We start from the raw sequence: 23,852 nt of genomic DNA, 5'->3' as shown, positions 1-23,852 counted from the left end.
TCTACGTAGGTGGTGCGTTTCTTTCCCCTCCTAGCTGTGCCTTGTGTAGTTTGCTCACCACCAGTTGCGGGTGCCTGACACAGTGCCCAGCAGTGTTGATTTTGACAGCAAATATTTGATTTAGTTTTAGACATAGTCTTTTGAATAAAATTCCATTTTAGTTTTAGTCATATTTCAGTCATCTGAAATGTTTTGGTGTTTGTCTAGTTTTAGTCGACTAAATATCATCAGATTTGAAAATGTATTCTGGCGGTGCCTTGATGGCGTCGTAATGGCTGTTTTTACACTTGGTTGCATGCTGAAAATAGCTGATATACAAGCTCACAACGCGTCCCGCTGCGACGCGTTGTGAGCTTGTAGATCTGCTACTTTCAGAGCGCAACACCCGAGCCTAACCAAACATAAAATTACTTATCTTAGTTCTACTGGATCTCTTCTCCACTCGTCCCTCCCTAATATTTTAGTCTAGTTTTTATTTGTTGTTTTCTTTAGTCTTAGTTTTAATCATCATAGGTTTTTGTTTAGTTTAGATTGTCGACGAACATTTTTTCGTCATAGTTTTAGTCGACGAAATCAACACTGGTGCCCAGCCAGCCTCATCCTTCTCGCTCTGACCTTTGTACCTGCTCATCGGGAGCAATTAGGGGTTCAGCGCCTTGCTCAAGGACACTTCGACACTAACTCCGGGGGAGCCCGACATCGAACTGGGAACCTGCCGGTTCCCAAGCGGCCGCTCTACCTTTGTGACCCATGAGAGGCCCCTGTAGAGGTTAAAAGCTATAAATGAATCAGCCGTGAAACCTTTATATATGCATCTAGACATTTTTATGATTGACACAAGAGAGTACAAATTTGATTTGATCTTTAATGACATCCAAACACAACATCTTAAACATCACAGACCGCTGGGTTGGTTCACAAGATGGCAGTATAGCACCACCTGCTGGTTGATCTCAAACTTGTAACTGCAGGTTTGCATCTGTGTACTGGCTCAAAGCTAGGAAACACAAAGCTAGGGTTGAAATGATGGGTTGAAATATTCAACCTGTAATTATGACACACCATTGCAGTTCAGACATACAACCAACCAGGACTTCTCAGGGGGGTGAGTATATAGGCTATATTTGACATCACCTTAAGGTTTTTTCTTTTTTTTTCACTGGCAGTATGAGAAATGCTTGTAAGCATTTTGTGATAAAGGTAATGAAGTGAAACAGTTGATTCCTTTGGATATGCAATATACTTTATATAAATACAAACAAAACTTTATTTTAGTAATTTAGACCACACCACACCAAATCATGTATAACAATTAGAATGTTCTGAGATTGGTGCCCCAGAGATTATTATTTTTTGTTGATCCCATGTAGTGAACCACTGTCCCAGACTGAAGCAGGATAGATTACATCCTCAGGAGTGTGAGTGGTAGAAGGTGGACGGAGGTGCATCCTCAGGGGTGTGAGTGGTAGAAGGTGGATGATGCATCCTCAGGGGTGTGAGTGGTAGAAGGTGGACGATGCATCCTCACGGGTGTGAGTGGTAGAAGGTGGACGGTGCACCCTCAGGGGGTGTGAGTGATAGAAGGTGGACGATGCATCCTCAGGGGTGTTCGTGATAGAAGGTGGACGGTGCATCCTCAGGGGGTGTGAGTGATAGAAGGTGGACGGGGCATCCTCAGGGGGGGTGAGTGATATAATGTGGATGGGGCATCCTCAGGGGTGTGAGTGGTAGAAGGTGGACGGTGCAGATCACATCCCCAGGCATGTGGCTGGTAGAAGGTGGACAGCTCAGATCACATTCCCAAGCGTGTGGCTGGTAGAATGTGGACGGTGCAGCTTCCCTTGATGTTTCTGAAGCTGGAACAGTCAAAGTCCACCAGCAGAGTCTTCACTCCTGACTTGTAGGGAAGGATGAAGAGCTTGAAGTTCACCTGGCTCTCTGGACCCAGCTCTGCTAATCTGCACATACACAACAACACATTCATTACCAAAACATACTGTATGGAGGTATACACACATGCACGCACGCACGCACGCGCGCACACACACACACACACACACACACACACACACACACACACACACACACACACACACACACACACACACACACACACACACACACACACACACACACACACACACACACACACACACACACACACACACACACACACACTGACCTGGCCGTAATGGCATATTTGACCAGTCCACTGCCACTGATAGTCAGAGTGCCGTTCCTTATCACCTCATCAAGTGGGTTTTTAAACACAATCTCCACTGGCAGCGCTGTGTTCTGCTGGCCCTGCTCTGGAACCTACAACACACACACACACACACACACACACACACACACACACACACACACACACACACACACACACACACACACACACACACACACACACATTGTGCTGCAGATTAAACTTTTTTTCATAGATTTCATAGACTTGTTTGACAGCACTATCATCGGTATTGTGTGAATTAACGTTTAATATGATTCATGTTCATGAACCGTTTCAGACGTTAAACACTTAACATTGTCAATACGTTAGTAAACTTGACCTTTCTCTCTGAACTTGGTCTTCTCTTTTTCCCCTCTTTGCCAAAAATAGCCCTGCGAGGCGTTGTGAGCTTTTAGATCTACTATTTTTGCCTAAAGTTCTCCTCAAAATAGGGATGCAAGGGTTCAAGTGGTTAATGTAAAAGAAAAAAATATCCTCTCACAACAAAGTTTTGGCGGCCCCCCTGTAGTAACTCTGAGGACCCCCCTGCCTTACTGGATTAAACCTTGTGAGCTTTGATTTCTCGGGTTAGGGTTTTTTTATTTATTTAGGGACCTCATCCCGGCGCTACAGCAGCAGGGGAGGTCACAGACGGCCCTAGTAGTAGTAGGACTAGTAGTAGTTAGCCTGGATCCAGACCATAGACCCCACCCACTCTCTAAATCTGCCTCTCTTGCTTCAGTCTGATAATCAGACTTAGTAGTAGTAGTAGTAGTGGTGGTGGTATTACAGGACAGTAACTAAATACTGGATTACTGTATTATTATTTTTTTGTTCAAGCTGATGACTTTACCCATTAAGACCTGGAACACATCTGTGTCACTTTAGATTTCCTTGGCTATTCAAAAATAGCAGATATACAAGCTCATAGCGCGGCACCGAGTGCCGCGCTATGAGCTTGTAGATCTGCTATTTTTGAAAAATCTTGAAACATGATTTTTTTTTCAAAAAACTGTTAGGATTTAGAAAACATTTTTAAGAATCGCCTCAGGTCTTAATGGGTTAACTCAAAGAAATATTGTACTTTTGACTCCACTACATATCTAGGAAGGGGACTCTTGTGACCCAAACTTACAAAAATGTCTGACTATTTCTGAACATTCTTTGCCCACCACCGATTAGTGCCAGTTTTAGTAGATGTAACTAATGTAGTACTAACAGTGATAGAGATAGGGGGGCTTTCCAGTGTGATGTCTGCCTCTGTCAGGTAGATGGCATCTGGCCGTTCTTTGTCTGTGGCCATGACTGACACCTTCACACTGTCACTGTTCAGCATGTGTCCCCTGTACGCTGAGGCTGGAACCAGGATGTAGACGCACATGTCTGCAGAGAGAGAGAGACAGACCGAATTCAATTAAATTCACAATTAATAGAATAGATAGTGCAGGCCATATTGCAGCAGTAATAATAATTGATAAACAAACTGTCTTACAGTTCATTTCCAATCCATTTCCGAGAGAGAGAGAGAGAGAGAGAGAGAGAGAGAGAGAAAGAGAGACTTAAAGGTAAGGTATGTGATTTTCTTTGGTTAGAATAAGTGTTAAATAGCTCTATATTCTGATAGTACTCATCGCCATATAGCGTTTGTTCAGTAACTGCAACTGAAAATGCATTTTCAGGTCGGGATACCTATTGTATCCAATCAGGATAGAGAAGTCAGTCAGGATACAGATTAAAGAAGTTAAAATGGAAGTGATGACACAAATAAATGAGCAGACAAAATTGGAACCGAAACACAAAAATAAAGGTGATAAATGGGTACTCTCTGATTGGCTGAAGTTTTGTCACCTACCTGAAAATGTATTTTCTGTTTATAAAAGAGCTGGAGAGACAGAGAGACCCCTATTACTGAGCAAACACTCTATAGCAATTATTACTATCAGAATTTAGTCCTTTAACCTTTTAACAAAACACTTTTTGTTTTCACCAAAAAATATCACTTACCCTACCTTTAACTGGACATACTGCCGCGCAGAACCAGTTTAAGAACCAGCTCAGAACTGGGAAAGTTGACGTGTCCATTTAAATCCCCAGTGATCCGTTTAGCTGAATGGAGCAGCGCGGTGTGTCAGAACAAAATAAATCATTCCAGGTATGTGCCAATTAAGAACGTTTGCCAATGCTATTTTTTTTAAATAGTGAACATTTTGTGCAAATCTTTGAACATATATTTAAGGCAAACATTTTTAACTCAAATCTTTGCTTCTGGGGGGGGGGTCCCTGGAACAACGTATTGTCAGATGGGGGTCGGCGGCCAAATACATTTTGGAGGTCCTTGACATGAAAAACTTTGAGAACCACTGATATAGTAACATAGGTTTTCCAGAAAAGTCGAGACGCAAGGAATGAAAGTGGTTGCAAGAAGTGAAATCATTGGCGTGGACTGGGCTCCGACCTGTGTTACCTCTCTACTCAGCTGTCTGTCTGTGAACTGACCGTAGGGATGGACTATAGTTTACCTTGTCTAGGCCGTAGAGTGACATTGTTCAGCTGGGTGTAGACGTTAGCAGAAGGAACACCGGTGTACCTCATGACCTGGGCACTGATGTTAACAGAGAACCTCCTGACTGCCTGGTCCTTACTGCTCATATGCAACTTCAAACTGATGTCCTGACCGTTGATGAGCTTGGACACCTAGAATAATACATAACCAATGTTATAAGAAGTATTCAGATGTTTTCTTTTCTTTTCTAGATTTTCCAATAGTACCAATATACCACAATATAGAATGCTCTTTCAAGTAAAAGGCTTGTATTCAAAATGTGACTTGCGTAAAAGAACAAACGTTGTTGGCATCAAAATATACTTAGAGTGCCAAAGTAAAAATACTCATGGCCCATTTCACAATCTTTTTTCAAAATCTTTCAAACCTTTTTTTCCAAATATAGCTGATCTACGAGCTCACACAACGTCGTGAGCTTGTACATCCACCATACATCCATTGTCCTCAAGTACAAGTACATAAGTAAGTACCTCCTCGATGTTCATTGAAATGTCCTGGGGAGCATGGACGCCATTTGTTCCATTTGTTCCCTGATCTCGGGGAACAATCTCGGGTTCCTCCGTTGGTTTTCTGGGCCGTCCTTCTATGGAGTAATCTCTGGTGAGGGCGTGTTTAAAGACACTTCTCTCCTTGTAGGTACCTGTTAGGAGCAGAGGTGTCATTTCAGAAACGAAAATAGGGGGTGGGGCAAGGCTGCGTTCACACTGACAGATACAAAAGATACAAAGAAACGCAGTATATTTGTAGCTTTGTAGCTTTTGTAGTTTTTGTTGCAGCTACAAAAGTTGGATGTGCCCAAAAATAGGGATGCCAGGTTGAAAGTGATTAATAAATGTATGGTTGCAGACAAGAAAGCGCATACAGTATCTACAGTATCTTCAAGCATGGATTGAGGTGCACTCAGTGCTGATCTGAAATCAGATTAATCTGCAAGAAATGTTCAGAGTTGGGGAACATATGCATAAAGTAACATTTGAGGGTAAATGTGAACACTATGGGGTGACAATTGCCATCCCCTGAGACCCCAAATGACTCCCCTGGTTAGGAGGAAGAAGGGTTATTATAGTTATGTTATAGATCCTGTTTGTGGTTTGACACAGATTTTGACCTGACGGTCGGGATTCAATGTATCCCCTCCCTGAGCAAGCAGGCAGGCTCTATTAGCTCAATGGTAAAAGGTTCAGCACTTGCGGGGTAGAAGAGGAAACTTACATAGTGCAGCTTTAACTAACTGCTATTTTTTAGCTTTTTGAATCTCACCTCTGACTACCCAATATTACAAAAAAAAAAGTCAAATATTACTCAACAAGTGAAAGTAGCTCGGTCAAATTTGTACTTGAGTTAAAGTACTGGAGAACTTGCTTTTAAAAATACTGAAGAATTCAAAAGTACAAATTACAGGACAATTTTTTTTTTTATATCAATGCTTTGCTGTATTGATATTTTGACATTTCCTCAAAAATCTTCTGAAATGTTAAAAAGTAGTGACAATAGGCTAGCCTACAAGCTCACAACGCGCTGCGATGAGACGCATTGATAGCCTGTAGATCGGCTATTTTCACGATTTTCGAAAGATGTATAAAGTGAAAGTGGTTAGGGTTTCATTGATATATTTTTTTCATGTATTTTTGTATGTTTGGGGTTCCGTGGGTCCTTTCCTATTACAAAAGTATTACAAAAAGAAAGTACTTAAGTACAGTACTCAAGTAAATGTACTTCATTATCTACCACTGATGTACTGTATATGCATTTGGGTAGACAGGCGTGTGTGTGTCCTCATTTATATCCGTGCATGTGTGCACATAATATTCACCCTCTCTGTGTTTGTAGCTGTCTGTGATATTCATCCTCTTGTTGGAGCCCACAGACTTGGTGGAGATGTTTTGACCAACTCTCTTAGTGTCAGAAAAGATTTTCTTCTTTGATCCATCAGCCATAACCTAGCAGTATACAAAAACACATCATTGTAATTATAATAATAATTATAATATAAACGTAGCTACAAAACACTTAACCACATGGATCCCTATTATGGGGCAAACATTCGGCAAAAACAGCAGATCTACATATTGCTGTTAGTAGGTTCACATCATAGTCACCATATTTGGGTAATGAATGTGAAATGTAATGGAGTGAAAGTCATAAGCTTCCAAAAAACGAATACAAAGTAGATAATGTGTTGCTGTCCGTGTCCACCACTGATATAGGTTTCATCCTGAATGTTCATTTGCCAGTAGTCTGCTTCTGAATCATGTAATCATGACTACAGGAAGTATTTGTGAGCAGATAAGTCAAACTGTATAGATATTAATACACACACACACACACACACACACACACACACACACACACACACACACACACACACACACACACACACACACACACACACACACACACACACACACACAAACATTTTTTTCCAAGAGTTCAGTATCAGACTGTTGCTACTGTATGTATGTGATTCCCGAGACAGCTATCTGACTCGGTGCTTAATCTAGTGGGCCAAGAGGGCTATAATGTCTCGTTCCTTTTATACGGTTCTCGCTGTGATGTAGATTTTCATATTGGGTTAATTTGGACGATGAACAAGTGTCCGTATTTGGGCACTTGCGGTGGAAGACGTCCATATTTGGATTGGGGGACGTCAAGCTCAAAACGTGTTGCGTTGTGAACTTGTAGATTGGCTAATTTAGCTATTTTGTCATACAAAGAAGTATATACAAGTAGGGCTTAAGTGGTTAAGAAAATGTTTTATGCCGTTTGTTCCCCCTTAACAAAATAATATGTATTTGGTCACAGACCCCCATCTGAAAATATTTTGTGCCAGGGACCCCCATATAAAATCTATGTTGTTAAAAAGTTTGAAACCTTCTCAATATTTTTTGGAAAATAGCAGGTCAAGCTCCCAGCTTGTGCAGCGGTTTGTAGAGCGGCTATTTTCGGCTCTTCAAGTACAGTAGCTGATGTATACAGGGTCCAATTGGTTAAACTACCCCCTGGAACCCGCTTAAGGCCCCACTTTGAGAACCACTGATATAGTTCCTTTCCCGTCCAGCAAGTACTAACCAGCCAGTCAATGCAGTCAGCGTTGACCTCAGCAAAGACAAACGGAACATCGTATTTCTGGTCGGTGTGTCCGGCGCGGATCGCTGCGACTGGAGCCGGACCACAGCAGAACACACCTTCAGGAGAGGAGAACAAAATGTTAGTCCATTCCACGGGTTCTCAAACTATTTTTTTTTATTTCAAGGACCCTCAGTTTGGTATGCCATTAGTCCACAGACTCCCATAACTCCTGAGAGTGCACAAATGAAACCACTCGTGGGTCCATTTGTGCACTCTCAGAGTTAAATCAACAATGAGGATTTTACTATGTATATTGGGGGGTCCCAGAGATAAAACATGGTATCAAATGTGGGCTCTGTGGCCTAAAACAGTGGTTCTCAAAGTGGGGTCCTTTAGGGCGTTCCACGGGGTCCCAGCTAAATTACTTAACATGGAATCAAAATCAGTCTAACCACTTTAACCTAATCCCTTCCATAAAAAAACGTAGATCAGCTATTTTGAAATAGCTGATGTATATATTATATTATACATCAGCTATTTCAAAATAGCTGATCTACGTTTTTTCCCAAAGTTTTGGACACATTTGGAAACATTTTAACAACCCAAATATTGTATGGGGGTCCCTGGGACAAAGTATTTTCACTTAGTGGTCTGTGACATGAAAACGTTTGCGAATCACTGGCCCAATGCACGTCAAACAGGGGGTCGTTGAAATGGAAAAAGGTTAGGTACCTTTGCTCTTCTCCTGTGGGGTTGGGTCTATAACCTGCCAGCCATCATAGCTTCCATCCTCCTTCAGGTCTGGCCGTCTCATCCAGGCCTCCACCCACACATGGAAATTCCTGCATGACACAAACAACAGTAAGGTAGAAAGGTTTGCGCTCTAAACTCAAGACTTGCCAAAGTTAAAGCCAGGTACAAGAGGCCGGCAGTAATGTCCACAAATAACAGAAAAGGCTTGCATGGGCATAAAAGGGACAAAATAATATGTAGGCTACATTAGGATACCAGGTAAACAATTAACCTAGCATCTGTCTAAATAACATGCTATCTAAATGACAATTTAACCATAAAAAAAAAAAACAAGCCTATATATGTAACCGAAACATGAGAACAAATGACCACTGTAAGTCTGCATATTCGCCAAAACTATAGGTCAAGTGTGTCTGCTGCTTTCAGTGTGTCAAAGCCTTTAGTTGTAGATCAGTTCTTGTCAGCAACGACGCCGTCGTGCGATGAGAAACACTGTCCAGAAACACTCACCAAACACTGTCCTTGGAATCTCTGGGCAAGGCTCCGTAGCCTGCGTGGAACACGTCGATGGTCAGGCTGCCGTCCGTGTCGTGAGCTGACTGGAAGTTGGTGACAACACGACATGGAATTCCCAAGCACCTCATCACTGGAAAAAACACACACACACACACACACACACACACACACACACACACACACACACACACACACACACACACACACACACACACAGTATATCACATCTACACATCTACACTGAACAAGCGCTGAGGCCTTTTGTCATGTCATGTCAGTCTCGACGACATGGGCCAGCACTATCACTGGATGTACAGAACCCATTTATGAGCTTCACTTTTATAGTGTTCCACTTCCACTTCCAAATGTATTTGACCAGGTCACATTAACTCGGGTTTTCTACCTGAACACATGACCCCGGCGAACACCCAGCACTGCCCGTACTTCACCGCTTGACAGTCATATTTGCGCCATTTTCGCAGGATTTCGATACTTCCGCTCCAATGAGTGGGCGAGACGCCGCCGGAATAATCACCCCAAGATCCGGCCAGCACTCCTCTGTCATCTAGAGAGTTGATCTGCACAAATAATACACAATGGCAGAAGACGTACTCAGACGTTTTACTTAAGTAAAAGTAACACAAGTAGAAATACTCTGTTACAGCAGACCTGAATTCAAAATTGTACTTCAGTACAAAGGTATTGGCTTACCAAAATGTAAAGTACTAATTTTGTAGAATGGCCTAATTCAGAATCATATTATTGGATTGTAATTAGTAATGCATCAAAGTGTTCAGCACTTTAAGGTTAGAGCTGGTTAAGGTGGGCTATTTTTAATTACTGCAATGGAGTAAAAAGTACATTATTTCCCTCTCAGATGGACTGGAGTATAAAGTATCAGAACATTTTAATATTAAAGTAAAAGTTGCCTACCTGAAAACTACTCAAGTACTGTATGTATGCACTCATTTCCACCACTGACAATAGATAAGATATGTCGGCAGACAAACAAGCAGGTCATAAAAAAACAGCAACGTATTCCTCTTATAATGTTTCTTTTGCACTTCTCTTAACCACATAAGGATGACATCACCCATTTTCAACCTATCTTCAAATAATTGGTCCTCACTAATAGAGAGTTTGATACCCCTGAATTATATGACGATAGGTTGAAAATGGGTGAAGTCGTCATATACGGGTTCACCCCATATATGACGACTTCACATTCACTTCACTACAATAGCAAAATAGTCAATCTACCCCCCCCCCCCCCAAGTAATTGGCAAAACACCAAGATGTTATTGATATATTATAACATTAATATGAAAAAAATAAAATAATAATAATACTTCATTGTGATAGTGATAAATCGCAAACACTTTCAAGATTTTCAAATGGGCTCTGATCCAGAAAAAGTTGAGAGCCACTGGTCTACAGGCTACTATACAAATAAGCCTTGCCTTTGCCTTGCCTTTGCCTTACCATAGCACTGACCACTCTGCTGATATAGATGGGGTTACAGCGAGCGGCGGTGTCATCAGCTGAGTCTTTCTTGAACTTGGGGTTGACGTCCAACAACTTAAGACAAATGTCCACCATGTCTTCCTCAAACTGGACGGCAAGAGACACATCAAAATATTGAGTTTAATAAAGACCTTTTTTAGTCACATCATGAGATTCTTAAATAAATCTAGATTTTGACCAGAGGAAATAACGCCTAATGTTGGGCGATAGTTTGTTCATCACATACCATTGAATTCATTATTAATTAAATACCACAAGGATATGACATTCTATCAACACTTTAATATCAATCTACAGTATCTGTCTGTCCCTCTGTTCATTGTAATGCACACCTGTCACTGTGTAATCTAATGTCATGTTTACCTGTCCATAATCCCAGGCCAAAGCAGTAATGTATCTGTCTGTTCCTCTGTAGATGATTCCTTGTTCGTTCATCACATATTCCTGTCTCTCAGCCTCCTCAGGAAGATGCACCCAATCATCTACACACAACACAATAAACATCCAGTCAATCTATACACAAAACACACAAAACAAGAAAAGTGTATAGATCCCCACTAGACCAGGTTGACTACCCAGGACCCGCAAAATGTGGAGAGCAATTGGAACGCAATCTGCTAAATTTGACTGATACATCGTCATCACATGACAGAGATGATATGTTTTGAGTGACATTCGGACAAAATTCGTAGGAGTGGTATAGCAAAAAGTGTAATTTGAAGAATATGTAATCTCTCAAGAACAGATTCTGCTCTGCGTTGGAATCTGTCGGTAGCCGTGTTGACAACCTGTGCGCATTGGTTTCAAGTGGGTGTGCCTTCAGATCAGGAAGCAGGCCGCGCTTTACCCAATCAAATGTAGTGGGCGGGATTCACGTGTCCCTCCACCCTTCCCCCCTCGAAACTAACCGAAACTAATTTAGCAATAGCGTCCTCGGAGCAGACAAAACCACGGAAAGATATTCACATTTTAACTTGCTCTTTCATCATAGAAACAAGTGGGCTTATAACCAAAACCATCCATGTTCTCTGGGAGAAGTGGTGTTAGTGTTCCGTGTATAAATATTGTTAGTGGGAATGAAAATATAGTCGCACCAACCGGAAGTGATGCGCTGAAGGCAGACACAAACCCCGGTTTCCTTGCGCACTGGTGTTACGTTTGCTTCCTGCCAGACCCAACAGACATATAACAAACAGCAGAGGTCGCTGTTTTTCATTTTCAGTTGGGTCTGGCTACGCGAGACTAAAGAATATGTGAAATGGCGGAAAAGCACAAATGGCCAGGGCCTTGATCAAAGGAATCAAGGGGAAAAGATATTTGTGGTAGTAGGCCTAGTTTTATTTTGGTCATTAAAAGCAAATTAATACAATGCCTTCATTTGCAAAGTTTCATGGCAATGAAACACTGCGTTCCTGATTTGTGGCATTTTGTGCAAAACAGGCCCTTTCCGCATTCTTTGAAAGCCAATCCCAAAAGGGAATCTGAAAAGGCTGACATATACATCATGATCACGTGACAACAGAGATGATGTGTAATGATTTGCAGGAGTTTTGGACAAAATGTGTAGGAGCGAAAAGTGTTTGAAAAAAAAAACGCTAAATGGCGGAAATGGGCGTGGTGTGTGTGGGGAGTTGCATTGTGGTCCAAGGAATCCAGAGAAAAAAACGCAACACATAACAAACACCCAGTCATCTACACACAAAGCACACAACACAACAAACAACCAGTCAATCTACAGTACACACAAAATAACATACACCCAGTTATCTACATAAAATACACAACCCAACAAACATCCAGTCATACACGCACGCACGCACGCACACACACACGCGCGCGCACACACACACACACACACACACAATGTACACATTATAAATAGCATGGCTTTATCACATCCATCCAGCCATCCATCTTCAACCACAGTCAGGAATCAGTATATATATTGAAATGTCTTGATGTTAATTAGGAAGGAAGGATTAGGAATTGAAGAGAAACAGCAATGTATACGTTATATAAAACCTTCTTGATTTTTTTTACCCCTTTTTCTCCCAATTTAGTCGTTATGCCAATTGATTCCTGACAACAGCAGTTGTCACTGCCCACCACCCACAAAGGTGGGTGGTGGGCAGACACTTCACCATGCCCCGTATTGATGTTCTATAATGAGATGATTATGGATTTGTTAATGTTCAAAGGTGTCTCCCTCCCTCCCTCCATTCGTACCTTTACACCAGGGGTTAAAGAGCACCACCAGCTTGCCCATGTCCACTTCCCGTTTGGCTGCAGACAGGAATTGCTCGCTGGTTGCGGACAGGTAGTACTCCCCTACGGGAGCGTCAGCAGGGGGCGTCACATCCAAGATCACGCGGCCTTGCTGAAGGGCGGAACCCTTGTTAAGCACCGCCTTCCATATCGCCTTACTGGCCCAGAATCCCTCAAGGCCTCGGATACCGAACATAGCCCGCGTGCCGAGCTCCTCCGAGGCCCTGGGACCTACAATTTACAATACAAGATGACACTTTACAATAGGCTCTATGCATAGCAGCATATTGGAATAGAAATCGGGCCTCTTCCTTACTTCTTTCGTAGGTGTTACCAATGATTTTATGGAATTCTCACAAGGTATTTAATCAGTTGATCTATGCTAGGCCCCCTCCTTTTTTCCCTCTACACCAAACCTCTTCGCCAAAAAGAGCAGGTCTACAAGTTCACAATTGGGCGTGGCGGGTCATACGGTACCTGTATCAATAGTAAAGCGGAGCTGGTCGACGTCAGGGTTATAAGGTCGCAGCAGGTCAACGGTCAAGACGAATGACTGTCCCCGCCTCACGATCAGCTGGTCAACTGTGATGTCACTGGTGTGGTGGGAGGAGTTATTGGTCTGACAGTGGAAGTCCACCTTCTTGAACATTGTACGACCTACGGTTCAAGAGTTATGTGAGTTAGTGTGTTAATGAGCGTCTTCCTTGACCTACTGGCAGCTTGACATATAAAATGCTTATGTGGACATTTGGTAATACACACGCACACGCACACACGGATATGAATGCAGTGTGAGGTTGCATTCATGAGGTTTCCACCTGACAGCAAAGCTATGTTGTATTAACACATTAGCTGCCAAAGACGTATATATACGTCTTTTAATTATCAGCTGTTGTCCGCCAAAGACGTATATATACGTCTTTGGAAAAAAGGAAAAAAAAAATATATTTTTTTCAAAAAAAAAAATATTTTTTTTTTTTTTGCATTTTTTTTATAATTTCAACCCTTGTCGAATTATGAACAGATTAGGAGCTAAAAATGTTCGAAGATTTGCTGCTCCATTCACTTCAATGTTAAAATTCAAACGGACAAACAATTCACTTTGTTTTTTGGTTTAAAACTACTGCTTTTGAGCTATATTGAAACATCAACCAAACATGTCAACGAGGTCAAAATGACCTCGTTGACATTTGTGAAACCACACCTGAATCTCATCTGTGATTAGAAACCATCTGGGGATCAATCATACTGGAGGAAAAAAATCTGTGGCTACGCGAACAGGTACCAAAATCATGGCAAAACCCTGGCAGAGGCTACAGACTTTTCTGAAAAAACTCTGGCAGGCAATGTAACATACTATTAATAATAATAATAATGCATTTTATTTAACGCACTTAGAATTTTTGCAAATCACAAAGTGCTACAGGGTTTAAAAACAAATGGCACACAACAAAAAAAACACCATAGGCCTACAGATAAAATAACGGTTTATTAATTCAAATAAGTTCTGGATTGCAGCTTTAATCAAATCAAATAACCAATTAATAATAATAATAATATACAGTTTACTTACTCAGATCCATGTTTGCCATGTTTGTGTTGTCCTACAGAGGTAGAAGTCACAGGGAGCTGCAGTGTGTGTATGTGTATGTACAGTATGTGTGTCTGTGTCTGTGTCTGTGTCTGGTAGTGTTGCTGTCATGCAGCATTATATATAAACACCTGAATAGCGCTACTTGTGAAACTTGTTTTGAATAGCTCAAAGACATCTTAAAATGACACAGATGCGTTCCCTTTCCGGTCTTAAAGGGTTAAACCAGTCATCTTTTCTCAGGGGAAATAAATCAGTCACTCAAAGCACCTTCAATGCAGGCACACAGGTTCTGAGGTGAAGACATAACTTAACCCCTTGAACCCTAGCGATCCTACTCTGGCCAGCCCTGGCCTGGGGTATTCTAGTCAACTAAGTATAGGGTTTTAAGCGCTTATAATTATTGCATGCATCTTGAGTGACCGGACGTCCTGGTTTGACTGGGACTGTCACAGTTTCAAGTTTTTGTGTCCCGAGTTTAGACAAATATCTGTAAAACACTAAAAACCGGTTTTCAACATTCACCATTGTGGGGGAGAGATTTAAGTACTTGAGTAAAAGTACAAAAGTATTGGTATCAAAATGTACTTAAAGTACCTAAAGTAAAAGTACTAAAATGTTTGAAAATAGCAGATCTACAAGCTCACAACACGTCGCGATGCGACACGTTGTGAGCTTGTAGTATAAAATGGGGCTGAAGTGGTTAATGTATGTTTTATAATACAATAATGTATATCTGCAAAGTAACTAGTCAAATGTCAAATAATTGTAGTGAGTAAAAGTACAATATTTGCCTTTGAAATGTATTGGAGTAGAAGTAACAATTTTGAAGTAAAAATACCTCAGAATTTTAGGCTACTTAAGTACTGTACTTGAGTAAATGTACTTAGTTTTTTTACACCACTGCCTTAGGCCAGATCTGGGCTCACACTGTTAGCCCAGATCAGATTTATGGCCCATCCAGATTCAAATCAGGTGTATTTAAATTTTGATTATTATGAACAGCAAAAAAAAAGAAATGGAAACTGATTTTTGCAAATCAGATTTGACCCACATTCCCAGTTGGTTTGAAGACACTGACCCTGGAGCCTGATTTACACTTCATTGTATAATTCTCAGTGAGCAACACCGTTATACGACACAGCAACCAAATGCACCTGTTGGTCAACGTCTGAAAACACATAAGTACTTTTTTGGGTGGACTACTCCTTTAAGGGCTTGATTTAATTCACTTTGAATAAACAAATTAAATGAAGCCCATAACAGTCAATATTTAGTTTCAAGCTTTTTCCCCCACACCACGCCCATATCCCCCCTCCCAAGTTCCCAACACAACAGTGGTCCCCAAGTTGATTCTCAGTCAGGGTGGTGGTCCCTGTTTCATAAATCAGTTGGAAACCCCTGGTCTAGACCTCTCTGCCTCAGGCTATCATGCAATATTTTGCTGAAAAATGTTGAAAACATTTCCTCATGTTCTGAGTGAAATAGTTTTCGCTCCTCTCGGGGTGAGGTAGGGTGGCATTTCTCATTATGGGGTGTTTAATTGACCCTCAAGGGAATTGGTGAGATGATAAAAGAACAGGCTGGCAGAGAGAGAAGGTGCCATCCGAGCCAATCGATAGTTGTAGTCTGCCCTCCTGGAGCAGTGGAGGAGCAGTCGCATATTTCTGCCCCCCCTGCAGAAAGATGCACCAGCTGAATCATGATATCACATCTGTGAATCGATATAGAAAACGATTTTTTTGGTTGCAAGACCAGCATGGCTATTTATTTAATCAACTGAAATACAAACTAGACCATAAAAGTAGCAACGCTTCAAAAGGCACACTTCCACTTTGTGATGATACTGTTTGAAAGTCTGGTTCTACTGTATTATTTGCTGTCACAGCCGTTAAAATGCATTTATGTGGTTCAGTCGTGTTCTCAGGATTACTGAAACCTGATCAAAATAATCGCAAGATCCTCTCACTCATTTATTTGTCACTGGTTGTTATGGAAGTTAGCTCTGATTGTGTGGTGGTTAACTAAAGATTGTTCTTTTGAACTTCTAGGAACATATTCGATGAGAGCCTACTGTAAAGATTGTTCTACTCTTTCGCAGTGCTGTATCCAAGGCCTCATGGAATATAGGAAGCTTTAGGAAATTCATTTATTTGGCTAATTGCTTAAAGGAGTCGTTCACCCCAAAAAACGACTTATTTTCTATCAGTTACACACTCCATGAAGCCTTGAAGTCATGGAAATTTTTTGTTTTTTGTTGCATTCCTGAGCCAATAATGTGATGACCGGCAAAGATTCTCCGGCAGGAGACTCAAAGAGTCTCCTACTGAGTATCCTATTGACCGATGACCCGGTCATGAAATTGTTGGCTCAGGAATACAACAAAATCAAAATCCATGAATTCAAGACTTCATGGGGTGTGTAATTGATAGAAAATAAGTAATTTTTTTTGGGGTGAACTACTCCTTTAAGCCAGAGGTTCCCATTAAGATTTCCATGCAAAGGACCCCCAAATAGCCATATAGCCTTTTTTATTTATAAAAATGAAATAGTGTAAAGCTTTGAAAACCTGCTGCAGCTTTGAAAACCTGTGTATTATGCCACACTGGTACAGTATGTCACTATCAGCAGGATTGGCTCATCATCAGGTTTATGTGTTTCACAGGTAAAGAAAAGAAGACTTATTTTACACAGCTGAAGACATTTAGCTTGACTACTAATATTGCTGATACTGACAATAAGCCACTCCGACTAGCTTAATTATTCTTACCTGCTCTCCAGGGGTCTCACTTTACCCAGTTTCTGTTCTATTTCAATGATGGCACTTGTTAAAAATACATCTCTATGTGAACTTTAACCATCTCTTTATATTCAAAAACACAAGAATCGTGTGAGAGATGACAGTATGGGAGCATGCAGTGGATGTCTGCAAAGAGACTTTAACCTGTTCAATCCAAGTGTGTGTGTGTGTGTGTGTGTGTGTGTGTGTGTGTGTGTGTGTGTGTGTGTGTGTGTGTGTGTGTGTGTGTGTGTGTGTGTCTGTGTGTGTGTGTGTGTGTGTGTGTGTGTGTGTGTGTGTGTGTGTGTGTGTGTGTGTGCGCTCGCGCGCGCGCATATGCTCATAACAATTTTGTGGGGAAAAAAATCTTTGAATATATATTATATGTAATGAAACAGGGGTTCAAATGAAGAACTCTTTTGCTCATTTACAATAGCCAATGGCACACCTTCAGGATGCTACAATTAGGGTTGGGATGTGGAATCGGAGGAACCGGATCCAACATTGTGGAACCGGACTCACATTTGGAACCGTTTCCAGAACCGGTTTATTACGCTATCAGTGGTTCTCAAACTTTTTAAATTTCAAGGACCACCACAACTCTGAGTGTACGAATGGAACCAAATGGACCTTAACGGGTCCATTTGGTTCCATTTGTACACTCTCAGAGTTACTTACCTCTAAGGGTCCATTTGGAACCCCCTCAAGTAACCCGGAGGGTCCCTGCACCTCACTTTGAGAACCATTACCATAATATATGCAATATTGTACGCATGATTCAATTTGTCTTTATCCAAAAATTTGAACGAAAGTCTAAATTAAATATATATTTTTGAATACATAGGAATCGTTAAGGGGAACCGTTAAGGAATCATACCGTTAAGAGGGCATCGTTGAGGAACTGGAATCGTTAAAATCCTAACGGATCCCAACCCTATAGCTACAATACGTTGTGCAACTTAGCTTATACTGTAGGTCAGTTTACTATGTTAACTCCTCAGTCCTCTGCAGATGGCTTTGCTTTGAGCTACAGCTTAGTTTAGCTGCCCTTCAGACATCGTGAGATTACAGCAACATATCATATGTGTGGGCCCACCACAGCACAGTGGCACTATGAAGTCAATGAACCGAATAAAACATGTTCCATTTTATAAAAAAATAAAATAATAATAAACGTTATTTATGAAGCACTTTTCAAAACAAAGTTACAAAGTGCTTTCCAATGGCAGGAAAAAAACGATACAGTGCAACAGGGTGAAATAACAACAACAGTTACCGGTAATAAAAATAAAAGGTAATCAAGTAAAAAACTAAATGTATATACATAAACGAATCCAAGAGTCTAAGTGAAAGCCTTGGGTGTAAAGGTATGTTTTCAGCTGTGACTTAAAAGAATGCAGTGAGCTAGCTAGTCTTAGAGCCTCGGGCAGGGCATTCCAGAGCCTATACTGTAGGTGCCCGGGCCGAGAAAGCCCGGTCACCCATGGTGACAACAAGGCGAGTAGTAGGAACCTCCAGCAGAGCCCTGCCCGAGGATCTAAGGCTGCGCGGCCGCTAATACGGCTCCGGCATGTCTGAAATGTAGTTGGAGGCTTTAAAAGTTGTCAGTAAAAATCATTATAATCATGACTTTACTGGTCATTCCAGTATTACTGCATTGGAATGAGAAAGTCAGAATGCAACAGTCTGGTTGAACTGAGAATGAACTTGTTCTCTCCAGTTTAGTACATTTAAGAATCGTGCTGAAGCTGAAGCGTAATGCTGGATTGGATTGGTTAATGGCTAATTCAATCATTATAATCCCTCCAATTTACTTGGCGATTGCTATGCTGCTGTGTGGACGTATTTAATGTGTGTTTCATAGCCTATAAGCTGTTTTCCATGTTTATTTTAATCATGTGTAAAGGTGCATGAATCCCTAGGCAGATTTTTGAAGTTATAGTTCTGGTTAAAACAAAACTTCTGCTACTTTTGATACTTTTGTGTGACACTGTAGTATGATCAAGTAGGGCATTCATTTAGGGAAAAACACAACAAAAATAATAATATGGAGATAAGAGGTTTCTGGCCGACAGCAACGATATCCAGTATCGACCTCCCATCATGACCCATGAAAATGGAATTTATCCCTTCTTGCTGTGAGAGAAAAGAAAATCATTACTGTTTGACATTGCTGTTTCTAATGCAGGCCAAGTTTACAGGAAAAGGGTCATTATGATTTACAAAGTCAGTTATTTACTCCCATACTGACTGTATCTCTGTCTCTTGTATCCTGCTGAGTAGAACTCATACCTTTGGCCCTCAGTGAGTGAGTGTAGGTGGACTGATAGCGTAGCGACGCGTTGTGAGCTTGTAGATCTGTTATTTTCAAACATTTTAGTACTTTTACTTTTGTTACCTTAAGTACATTTTGATGCCAATACTTTTGTACTTTTACTCAAGTAAATTTTGAATTCTGGACTTTTACTTGTAACAGAGTATATTGCTGTGTTGGTACTTTTACTTAAGTAAAGAATTGGAGTACCCTTTCCACCACTAGTGAGTAACATTGGCGCCCCCCAGCGGACAGTTCTGGCTCCCTTCCTTTTTAGCCTCTACACCTCAGATTTCAGGCACAATACAGCTACTTGCCATTTATTTAAGTATGCAGCTGATAGGACTCCGTTGAACATGTCCTACCAGTCAGTGGTGGCCAGCGCAGTGCTGTATGCGGTGGTATGTTGGGGGGGGTGGGTGGGGGTAGTATCAAGGAAGGCGACAGCAGGAGGCTGAATAGGCTTATCAAGAAGGCTGGTTCTGTCCTCGGTACCACCTTGGATACTGTTGGAGGAGGTGGCCAATAGCAGGATGAAGACTAAACTCCTGGCCATCATGGACAATCCCCCTCATCCCCTACATGACACTGTGGCAGGGCAGAAAAGCTCCTTTAGCAACCCCCTGTTACACCCAAGTTGCAGGATGGAGCGCTGAAGGAGATATTTTCTGCCTGCATGCAGCAATAAAACTGTACAACTCCTCATCTGGTTGGCTTGATCAGGATGATTAGGATGGAGGGGATGTGGGATGCAAGCCATCGGACTCTTTAGTTGTGTTTGGTCTGTCTTTTTTTATATTGTAGGTTGACTATGCTTAGATACCTATTTTATATGTTTTTTTATGACAATGTGTTTTTATTTACATATGAGAGCTGCTGTAACACCTTAATTTCCCCTCGGGATAAATAAAGTACCTACCTACCATGTGCTTGTTAACTTGATAACTATATATGTATTCATTAATGATAGATTGTAGAAACATTTACATTTTGCTGTCGGGCAAGGTTATTAAAACATTGAACCAATTGAAAAGTCTTAACAAGAGTTTGTAAATAAATAATAATTACATTGGATCCACTGGAACACGGGTTCTTTTTGTCGACTTTGGACATACAAGGTTTCTGCCTGACAGTGGCAATATTCATTGCTGATAGACTGTCAGTGAAAGGAGACAATATGTGTGTTTCTGCCTCTCCAAGGCTTCCTCACGTAATTCCTCATATTGAAAAGAGAGAAAAAGGAAAGCTGGAAAGGTCATCTCCCTTTGTCCCCGCTGAGCTCTCTCTCCTCTCTCTCCTCTCTCTCTCTTGTTTTCTCTTCTTTCTGTTGGCCTCTCTCTTAACCAATTCAAATCCATATGGTTAAGCCGAGTCCCTCAGGGCTCTATACTAGGGCCTTTTCTGTTTTTGCTCTACATTAAATATCTTATTCTGTAGCTGAAAATAGCCGATGGACAAGCTCACAATGTGTTGCAACGCAACGCCTTGTGAGCCTGTTGATAGGCTATTTTCAGCGAAAGCTTTCCCCACAATACGGATGCTGGGGTTTAATTGGTTAAAGGCTGTTCACAACCACTATAACTAACTATAACTATAAAGATATCGTTTTAAAAGCCGTTCTAACTCAAGTGGATGGCAGAGTCCACACCACAACTACAACAAGACAATGGTGAATAAAAGGAACTGCCCACAAAACGTTTGGAAACTTAACTTCGGTCTCCCCTTTGCAATTGGTATTGTATTTTATAAGCATCATTATCATCAGATTTTCCAGAATTAACACTGTCCCCATCACAAGCCAGCACGTTGCTCATAGTGGCAGTGAGGTTCTTCTGGCCCACAAAGACTCGGTGAGAACCTCAAGAAAAGTTGCAGAAGGCACGACAAAAAATATTGCATGTGCTCTTTCATCGTCAGTATTGTGCTCACGTCGGCGCGGATTTTGTCGGCTTTCTTTTCTACTTTTGATGTGTGACACAGTAAGACCCCCAAAAGTTTGCTCTCTTTCAACAAGTATTCCAGTCAAGTGTGTATAAGCCTAAAGGAAAGCACACACATCACACACATAAAAAAACAGAATGTCCACAGAGGTGTGTTCAGATGCAACAGATGATCCATCATGTGAAAAAAATCACATGATGCACTGGGAACACCAACAACCTGAACAGGCTGCCGAGGAAGGCTGGCTCCCTTGTTGGGATGGAGGTGGTGGTTAATGTGAGAACAGCGAGGAAGCTGGAAGCTATCATGGCCATGGATGACATCTACGGCTACCCTCTTTCAGAGGCAGGCCATCTACTGTACAGGCCATCTACTATTAGTGAGTGCCGGTTGAATTTTTTCAACCGGCAATCTTTTGTGCCTAAAATAAGGATGGCAGGGTTATTGCGGTGAACATACATATTTTTATCAAAAACAAAATTATTGATTGATTGATTGAATACTTTATTATCAGAAATGTTATTAAGCGGCTTGCCTGGTTCGGCCTGGAATGGACCGGCCGTTCGGGAGTTGTCCCACACTTCCCAGTGATCAGCACGTCCCTGACTGCCAACCAGGTGAGTTAATCACAGACTGAGGCTTTACTTGTTGCTTTTAGGAAATATCCGAGACTATTAGGGTTTCATCGAAAATGCTTCTAAACATAATTGCTAGTTTGACCACTTCAAATGCACTAATCTTTAAAGAATAGAAACCAAAAATAGTCTATACACGCATTGAGAGCTTGTAGATTGACTATTTTCTCTGCGCAACATGCTTTAGAAGACATGCTGGCTTCTATGGAATACAAATAACCTTTTATGGTGACTGAGAACTTTAATAATCCATGCGTTCTTGATTTTTTTTCCACTGCCCTCTGCTGGAGGGATGGAGCACTCCCCACAGAGCTTGGACCCCAAGGTGGTCACCCTCCGTAGCTGGACCTTGTTGGTCTCTGAGAGCCCCCAATACCAAGCTGAAAAATACAAACTAAAGGGCATGTGTGCAACAGTTAATCGAACTAATCAATGTATCATTATGAAAAAAATATGTACATATTAACACATGGGGTGCCAGGTTTTTTTAAAAACAGAGTACACTGAGTGCCAGGATTTTTAACCATTTTTTAGGAGCCGAGATACAGGCTTTTGAAGTCATAAGTTAACCAGGAAGTGGATTGGAGTCTAAATCTTCGGAAAATGATATCTCCTGGTGCTGTGAAGGGGAAAAAAAAATGTTTTCAAAAACCGTATATATACGGTTTTGGCACTCCATGGTTGTATTTATTATCCCAATGTGTTAGTTAATAAACACACACACATTTTTTTCCCCATAAAAAGTAATCAATAGAATAATCGCAGAGGACATAATTGATATTGCAGCCCTAGTCAGATAAAAAAATAAAAACAGTGGAGTATTATCTGTGAACTTCACAGCCATGCTGCTCACACTGGCCGAGCCCCTCTCGTTGTTGAAGTCTAACGCAAACAGGACTGAGTAAATCATTGTTCCCTTGAGGGCACCGGTGGATGTGAGCATGACAGAAGAGGTGGGGCTGTTGACCTTAACAAACTGCTCCGTGTTAAGGAAGAAATCCATTATCCAGAGGATCATGTGGGGAATCCACCTGGAGCTCTTGCAGTTTGGCACAGTGGATCTGGGACTGAAGGCTGAGGAGAAACAGCCTCCACAATCAGGATCCTGGCATAATATGCCTCTCTGTTAGACTCCAGGTGGTGTTTACAGTCATCATCACTGTAACCTCCACTGATCGATTTGGCCTATAGGCAAAAAACGATCGATTGGTAGCCTATCTCAGAATTCTTCCAATCCACAGTAATAGGGATGGTGTTCTCTTGGAGAGAGTATAGTTGAATAGCTGAGAGGGAATGCTAGCTCGTCTGAACATATGCCCTATACCCTATGCCTGTCTTGTCTTTGGGTGCATTGTGAACTTGCAGAGTGGCTACAGTATTTTTGCTATGTTTGAAATAGGGCTTAAGGGCACGGTCACACCGCACTTTTTATTCTACCTATGAGGAGGGATTCTGCCAATGCATTTCAATGGGAATAGAGCGGTTTGCTGCCATTTGCGGATTTCTGCACAAAAAAACGCTCCATTCCCATTGAAATTCATTGGCAGAATCCGCCCTCATAGGTAGAATAAAAGTGCGGTGTGACCGTGCCCTAAGTGGTTGAAATTGATCCTCCAAATGAACAGTCCACTCACATCAGCTGGCTGTTGTAATTTAGTCGTCACTTCACAGAGGCTAG

At 41.5% G+C, this 23,852-nt stretch overlaps 1 protein-coding gene across 1 annotated transcript; it reads right to left on the bottom strand.

The window, feature by feature from the left end:
* Positions 1-1,487: 1,487 nt before the first annotated feature.
* On the bottom strand, positions 1,488-23,177 carry LOC311034051 (protein-glutamine gamma-glutamyltransferase 2-like; the record flags this gene model as incomplete). The annotated part of the gene is made up of 16 exons (XM_084041791.1): positions 1,488-1,635; positions 1,797-1,958; positions 2,183-2,316; positions 3,444-3,607; positions 4,744-4,918; positions 5,258-5,427; positions 6,601-6,727; positions 7,857-7,972; positions 8,589-8,698; positions 9,120-9,255; positions 9,529-9,703; positions 10,608-10,736; positions 11,013-11,131; positions 12,876-13,145; positions 13,392-13,571; positions 23,030-23,177. 16 exons carry the CDS (start codon positions 23,175-23,177, stop codon positions 1,488-1,490), a joined length of 2,463 nt encoding a protein of 820 aa, XP_083897917.1.
* Between the last annotated feature and the right edge of the window lie 675 nt (positions 23,178-23,852).

This window comes from Gymnoscopelus microlampas (genome assembly GCF_963454915.1).
Source record: "Gymnoscopelus microlampas genome assembly, chromosome: 18".
NCBI lineage: Eukaryota > Metazoa > Chordata > Actinopteri > Myctophiformes > Myctophidae > Gymnoscopelus > Gymnoscopelus microlampas.
This window is presented reverse-complemented; position numbering and strand designations above follow the sequence as displayed.